At 50.4% G+C, this 8,115-nt stretch overlaps 1 protein-coding gene across 1 annotated transcript in view; it reads right to left on the minus strand.

The window, feature by feature from the left end:
- TRIO (trio Rho guanine nucleotide exchange factor) overlaps positions 1-2,541 on the minus strand; it is a 248,319-nt gene extending 245,778 nt beyond the window's left edge. The window contains exon 1 of the mRNA XM_059485968.1: positions 1,950-2,541. Within this exon, the coding sequence (XP_059341951.1) occupies positions 1,950-2,064 (115 nt within the window). The 5' untranslated portion in view covers positions 2,065-2,541. The remainder of the gene's footprint in view (positions 1-1,949) is intronic.
- Positions 2,542-8,115: the final 5,574 nt, after the last annotated feature.

Here is an 8,115-nt window from a genome sequence, read left to right on the forward strand (position 1 = left end):
CATCGCTGCACCACTTACGAGCTTACCAGCTGTAGCATCCCTCAACCCACACATAAATGTGGAAGTTGATTATTAATACAGCTGGCAGGGTCTTCCAAAACTGCAAGATTACTACACAAGCACCCATTTGGAACTACACTAGGCAGACTACTGTGTGTAAGCCTACTGTTATAATTTGCCATTTTGCTTTAATTGGGATTTTTTTTCCTGGGAACGATAAAAGTCAGTTCTTTTTCCACGATAAAACCCACCAAGGCCAGCATCCTGACAAGGAGTTTCACACTCAATGGCTCTCCTGTGAAGCAGGTTGCCCCGGGAGCATCAATTCCTCCAGAGGGGACACAGCCCCCTGTTCGGACCCTCTATCCAAGCAAACGCTGCTCCCAGCCCTGCTTCAAGGATGCCTGCCACAAATCACACCTCCTTCTTCTTCATCCTCATGAAACCAAGGACACTGAGCAGCACCGCCGACCGCAAGTAGCACTGATTACGCCGTTTCCCACTTCCCTCGCGGACTTTGCTTAAAAATCCAGTGAACGCAGCTTTTACTACTATTATTACTACTGCCATCATTATTTTTTACACACGAAATCGGCCAACCCCCTCATCTTTCCTGCGGTGAGTCTGCATTTCCCTTGCTCGCCGCTCCTTTTTAGGCATCCAAAAGGAGCAAGTGCCCAGCCCAGCCTGGCCCGGCCGGGCCGCTCCGCCCGGAGCGATGGCCGGGGGGTGCCCCGGGGGCCGCGGAGCCGCCGAGGGAGCGGACGGAGGGGAGGAGCCGCCGCCGCCCGGGGGAGGGCAGCCGGCACCGGGGGGAGGCTCCGTCCCCGCCGCCGCCCAGGCTGCCGGCAGGGCTCGGTCCCCGCCGCCGGCGGTCCGTGCGGCCCGGGCAGTGCTGCCCTCCCCGCCGCTATCCCCCGGGGCACAGTGTCTCGGCGGCGGGCGCAGCCGTCCTCCCCGCCCGGTTGCGTGCCGAGAGTAAACACCGAGGGAGAAGGCAGCCTCCATTTTTTTTCATCCCGGCAGCCTGTCAACAGGCTCCCCCCACCTTCCCCCGCCGATCCTCCGCGCCGAGCCCGGCTTCCCAGCCCGGCAGCGCCCGAGAGCCGCTGCTTCCCCGCCTCAGCCGAGACAGCGACACCCCCTTAACATAGGCTTCGCTTTTTGTCTGCCTCTTTCGGTTCTCCTTAGAACATCCACTTTCCACGCCGCTTCTACCATCCCTGCCCTGTGCCGCCACCCAGCAGCACAGCACCGGAGGCGCGCTGCCTTTTATAGCGGTGTCATCCTTGCCTGCTCGCCGGCCTCCCCGGGGGGCCCGGCGGGCGCAACCGGCTCCCCGCAGCCCTGCGGCCCCGCTCACCCTTCCCACCCCTCCGACACCCTGGGCTTCCCGGATCCGAGCGGCTCCTCCACCCGACTCCCGCCCCGCGACCCCCGGCGGGACATTTTCGGGGGGCTCGGGTCCACCTGGCGCTGGGTGGTGCCGCCGGCCACGGTGACGCGCCTGCTGCCAGGCCGGCACGGGAGGCAGAATCGCACCTGTCACCGGCGACACTGCCCCGGGGCGGCAGCAGCCCCGCACCCTCCCGGCCGGGCCGCGCCGCCGCCGCCCCCGTTTTCACGCCTCGGTTCTGCCGGCGAGGGTGGCGTCCCGCCCGCGAGTTGCGGTGCCTAAGCCCCGCTGTCCCCGGCACAGGACGGGGCGGCTCGGCTCTCTTCCCTGCCGCCTCCCCGAGGAACAGACGGGCAGTGCCGAGGCGGCCCCGGCGGCGAGAAGCGGGCGAGCCTTCCCCGAGGCCACCTGACAAAGCCGGCTGCCCTCTCCTCCTTTCCCGGCTCCAGGGGGAAGACGTCGCCTCCCCAGGGCCACCTTTCCTCTCTGCCTCCAGCCGCGGTCTCGCCGCCGGCCCTTCTTCCCCGTTCCCCCAGGACAGGAGCGCACTCACCGGATCGGAAGAACGCCGCGATGTCCGCCGAGTCCTTGGCCGCCTCCTCGGCCCCTTCCCCCGCGCCGCTGCCGGCCGTGGTGGCGGCGGAGGTGGCGGTAGCGGCGCTGCTCATGGCTGCTGCTGCTGCTGCGTGTGCCGGCGGCGGTGACTCCACCGGGCGAGACCTGCCGCCGACCCCGCCGCCCCCTCCGCGGATCCCGGCTTCACCTCCGGGCGGGAGCGGCCGTCAGGGCGGCAGCCGGAGCGGGCGAGCGATGCGGGGCGGCGGCAGGCGGCCGCAGCGAGCGCAGGGACATGAAGGTATGTGCGGAATGGCAGCTCCGGGAGCGCCCACCCCCCGCAGCCACCTAGGAGGCGGCGTGTGCATGCAGGGAGTCCGGGCGGGCGGGCGGGCGGCAGCCGGAGCGCAGACAATCGCGGGAGGAGGAGAAGAAGGAGGAGGAGGAGGGCGACGACGACGACGACGGCATGGGAAGGGCCAGCGGTCCGCGCAGTGAGCAGCTAGTGGGCGGAGAAAAAAAGGAACATTTCCAACCTTTTTTTTTTTTCCCTTTTCTCTTTTTTTTTTTTTTTTTTTTTTTAAGAAGGAGCGAGGAGCGATCTGGAGGAGTAGCAGCTGCCCTAGCCACCGCGGTGCCAGGGGCCGCAGCAACCACCGTCCTCCATCTTGACTGGGAGGAGGAGGAGGAGGGGAGGAGGGTGGGAAGGGGGAGTCGGGAAAGGAAGCGAGTCCCCGCCCGAGGAACAAGGGCGGTGGAGCCGGGAGTGGGGGGAGCTCGGGAGTCTCCGGCTGCGTCCGGCACCGGTCGGGATGGGGCGGGGCCCGGCGGCGCAGCGCGTCAGCGCTCCCGCCGGGCCCGCTCCCCGTGCCTGGGCCGGGGCTTCCCAGCGGCGCGGCCGCCCGCGGGGAGCTGCGGGTTTGCTGTTCGGGTTTAGGATTTCTTTTCGTTTGGTTGGGGTTTTTTTAGGCGCTTCCGGCTGGCCTTCGCCCTACTACCAGCTCGCCCGTGTGCGGAGGTCGGAGTGGAGGTCCGAAAAGAAAACCCAAAACCCTAAGCAAATCCAGTCCCTCCGCCCCGGGAGCGTGGGAAGCAGCGTGTGCCCCGTGCTCCTGCCTGCCGCTCCCAGGGGGACCGTACTCGGGAAGAGACCCCTGCCCGAGGTCGGAAGAAGCCTGGCTTACCTCTGGAGGGCATTGGGGAAAAGGGGTGCTAGACTTCTGTAAAAAGGTGCCTTTAAAGGGCACCCCTTACGTTGCTGTCTGTATTGTGGATAGTTTTTCTTCTGTTCTCACGGGGACGCTTCAAAGGATTTTGGGCTATGGACTGGTTCAATTAATATAAAATAAGCAAGCAGGTCACGATAGGGAGGTTATGATGTGCCCCGCCACCGTCCTGCTCCTCGTGTTAAGGCAGTATAAGTTAGTGTCCAGGTAAGGTTGAGGAGACGGTGTCAGAGCAGGAATCATAGAGGTTGCACAGATTGATGAATTTGAGTAATAGATCTCAAATGCTTGTGCTAAATGGTAAATCGTTAGCACACTTGAAATGCAGAAGTACAGCTTCAAGAATTAAACTCCTGAGCCTTGGGTAAGTGTTAAAAGGAAGGTAAGTTCAAGAGAAGTGTGGTTTGTAGAATTATAGAATATCCTGAGTTGGAAGTGAGTCACAAGGATCATCATACGATCCTGCACAGGACCACCCCGAGAATCCCACATGTGCCTGAGAGCATTGTCCAAACACTTCTTCAACTCCAGCAGGCTGTGGGTTATGAACACTTCCCTGGGGAAGTTCCAGTTCCCAACCAGCCTCTGGGAGAAGAACCTTTTCCTAATGCCCAACCTAAACCTCCCTTGGCACAGCTTCATGTCCTTCCCTTGAGTCCTATGGGAATCCTGACAGATTCTGTTAGTTTATCAGTCAGATGATGAGGAAGTCATCTGCAAGGTTTCTAAGGTTTGTATTTATCTGAAGTTGTATAGCTTGATGAAAAGCTTTTGTGCAACCATGCTTGCCCTAATTTCTCTTAGAGAGAAGAGATTTGTTTGACTGAAAAGATTTTTTAAATGTTTTTCTTTCAGACAGCAGGCACAGGAAAGAGTTCCAAATTAGCATTCCACTGGCAGAAATGGTTTCAACATTAATTTCTTTCTAACTGACACCATGCACTTAGCAAAAAGTATGAATGGAACAAATGCTGCTGTTCCCTAGCAAGCAGTGAGTTGACCTAGGGGTGGGAATAGGATATTGTATATCTGCCCAGAAAAAAAAAAAAAAGACAAAAAACAACATGCGTAAGAATATGAGAAAATTGGGTAAGTGCATGGAAAGCGTTAATATAATGAGTAAAGAAAAGAAAAGAATAGGAACCCATCATTCCAGCTTTCAGTGACTAGAGAGTAAGAAGTGCTTGAGATTACTTGTTTTCCAAATTTGAAAAAAGACACCAGTATGCTGTGCAACTCTGGAAAAAGCTTCAGAAGGATATTCATCAGTTGTTGAACACTCTGACTTTCCATTTCCAGTTAGTTGCTCTTCCAGCACACTGTACAAATTCTAAGTGGGCACTAAAAAGGCAAGGTGAATTTGAACACTTTTGAAGGATATATGACTCAAGTTTGTCCCTTCCTTTGTCCCCTCCATCTGCTGAATTGCAAGAGATGCTGGGTTTGCTTTTTTCTTGGGACATGGATGCCCTGAGCCATGTCTCCCAATACAGGAGCCTTTCATCACTGTGCAAGTGGTTGAGAAGTTGTAATCAGCAGCAAAAGTGGCCCTTACAGAAAATCCTTCAGGAGCCAAAAATGTTCATATCTTTTGCACAAGTCATAAGATTATGGTAATACATAGGGTTCATGCTAATGTTCAGGATGCAATATTTATCGAAGGGTAAGTTAAAACAAAGAGGCAAATACAGGAAAATGTCGTTATGGCAAAGTTACTTAACACTCTAATAAAACAAGGTTTTAATTCACAGTTATGCACGTCAAGTATCAAATACCAGATTTAATATTTTGACATCAAGAAATTAAGTTTCTGAGTCTGGTTCTTCTTGGTCATTTTAGGCTTCAAACAAAAACAAACCAGATATGAATAGTCTATATGGAGAATGTCCCACATTGGAAATTAGTGCAAATTTGAAAGTCTGTCATTAGGGAATAGCCATGTTCTCCTCAACTCCTGCTTTGCTTATCTCAGTTTTTGTGCCAATTGCAATGGAAAATGCAGAAATGGAAAAAATGTTTGTGGTGTAAAACATACTTTAGCCATAAATGTGACCTGTGAAATACCCATAGTGTTAAGGCACAGATTCAAGTTAAAGTTTTAGATTGTGTATAGAAGTTTTAAATATTAATGATGTTCAAGTTTTGTGCTTAATTTCTGTATTTCTATATACATATAAAGCATTTAATTTTATGTAAGTATATTGTTAAAAAATATTTATACCCCAATAAAATAAATGCCCAAAGAGTAGTGTTGTTTCATTTGAATGCCCTTTATTTTTACTTGTGTTGTGTCTTAACTGTGGTTGAATGGTCACTCCAGAATCAGAATGCCAAACATAAAAACTTTATTCCTGTCAAAGAGGTGTCTTGTGAGGGAAGAAGCTTGCCCAGAGCCTAGTCTTGTGTATCCAGGCTGAGAAGTGTCACACGTCACTTCATGTTTCATCCCTAAAGGAATTTGCAGACTTGATACTTCTTGAGTTCTTTTCCTGCAGTATTTGCTGCCCATTTGATCAAGAAAACAACAAAGATTCCCCCATTTCTGTAAGACGTTAATGAAAGCAGGGCAAGCTTGATTTCAAAATCACTGTTTACCAGCTTTTGAGAAATAAACTAGAAACTCACTAGTTTGGACAAACTAGGAGACAGAACATGGTATTGACCTGGGGCCGTCAATCAGAGTTGTCTTACTTAGAAAAAGAGTCATGGAAAAAGAGACTTCAATTATGAAAAAAATCAAAAATGCACAACTACAAAACCCAGCCAGCAACTAGATTTTTACAATGGAGTTCTCTTCTTGTAGCTGTTTTACAAGCTTCACTATTCATTTTGTAAACAAAAACACAGAACACAGGGGGTAGCGTGGGGACAAGGCTTCCACATGGAAAACACTGTAAGGGAAAATGCACATGGACTTCAGCCCAGCCAGCCTCTAAGAACTGTTTCTTGCAACCCTTATTTTTCTGCAGCAGGGTTTTGGGGGACTTGAATCTATAAAACAAGTTATAAACACAGTAAGTAATAGAGAAGGCCATATCAGGTGCTACTGTGCTTTTAAGATGATAAGGCTTCTTTCAAGTTTGCAGCAGTTAAGGAAAGCAATCAAGAGTTATTAATGTGCACCACCTTGGAGTTGCTATCTGGTTTCTGATCTAAATGGTGTTTGCGTTATAGCAACATTTGTCAATTTCAAATTGTTCTCAGAGCACATGGTGTATCTGTTCTATCTGTAGACAGACATTGAGGCATTTTCCAACCGTTATTATTATTGCCCTCTTTTCCACAGAAGCATCCAAAACTTAAAGTTTTCTTGAACAGTATTAAGCTTATGTGTTATCCTTCGTTATCCTATAAAACGAAGTTCTCATTTTGTTGTATGAGTTCTGGCAGCTTTTGGATCTTTGTTTATTCATAATTTTTTCTATTTCTTTGCAAAACTTTTTTTTTTTAGCAGATGATGTACCTATCACCAGTGTAAAGTATTGTCAGTCTATTTGAAAATATTTTCTCCATACTTTGCCTTGTACAACCTGACACGCACAAGTTTGAGAAGTGAGCCCAAGGTAATCTCATGAGTTTTAGCAAGACCAAGTGCAAGGTGCCGCTGGTCAGTATCAGCCCAGGCTGGGGGATGAACAGATCCAGAGCATCCCTGCCCAGAAGGACTTGAGGGTGCTGGTGAGGCTGGACATGACCCAGCTATGGGCACTCACAGCCCAGAGAGCCAAATGTGTCCTGGGCAGCATCGAAAGCAGCGTGGGCAGCAGGGTGAGGGAGGGGATTCTGCCCCTGCTCTGATCAGACTCCACCAGCAGGGCTGCATCCAGCTCTGAAGTCCCAGCACAAGAAGGACATGGCCTGTTGGAGTGAGTCCATAGGAGGGACCCGAAGATTATTAGAGGGATGGAGCACCTTTCCTATGAGAAAACACAGAGAGTTGTGTTTGTTCAACCTGGAAAAGAAAAGGCTTCACATAACCTAAATGAGGCCTTCCAATACCTGAAAGAAGCCCACAAGAAAGATGGAGAGAAACTTTTTACAGGAGCATAGAGTGACAGGAGAAAGGGGAATGGTTTCAAACTTCAACAAGAATAGATTTAGATTAGATATGAGGAAGGAATTCTTTACTGTAATGATGGTGAGACACTGAAACAGGCTGCCCATGGAAGTCATTGATATCCCATCCCTGAAGTGTTTAGGGTCAGCTTGGTGGAGCTCTGAGCTACATGGTCCAACAGAAGGTGTCCCTGCCCATGGGAGGGGATTGGAACTTTAGGGTCCCTTTCAACCCAAACCATTCTGTGATTCTTACATGTCCTTATAACCTTAAAGCAGCACTGCCAGTCCTCCCCAGAACAACATTTCACAAACACTCTGAGCACCTGTAAGGAGAGGCTTAGTACATCTAAGTCAAAACAATGTAAAGGGACAGTATTTGATGGTAACCACAAATAAAGTTTTACTACTTATGTGGTCATGACTGTCAAATCTTAGCAAAGAATTGAGCAGGCTTTTAATAGCCTACAGACCAAGATGTGTGTTTTTGCATATCGCTTACCAAAAATACCAACCATCCTGATTTTATTTATAACCAAACTGTTTTTTAAAATTCTCACCATTTCAATGATGTGCTATCTCTATAAAAATCCAGCTCCCAGTTCTGCTATGTGGCATGTACTGACTTGTCAATGTCAAGGACACTGACATGTAGAAATTATACCAGATGCCTAATGTTCTATAGACTATTGGTGGTCTATACACCATCTGTTCACTACCTTCACCCTAAGGAAGTGTTTGTTTTAACATTTATGCTTAGACACACATAATTCCACATAACTGTGCAACTGATGGTGGCTGAACCACTCAACTGAATCTCAGAAAGGTCATCCCATTGCCCCTTCTACCCAGGTTTTCAGACACGCTTGTTCTCCCCACCAG

This window comes from Ammospiza nelsoni, chromosome 1 (assembly GCF_027579445.1).
Source record: "Ammospiza nelsoni isolate bAmmNel1 chromosome 1, bAmmNel1.pri, whole genome shotgun sequence".
In the NCBI taxonomy this organism is placed as follows: domain Eukaryota; kingdom Metazoa; phylum Chordata; class Aves; order Passeriformes; family Passerellidae; genus Ammospiza; species Ammospiza nelsoni.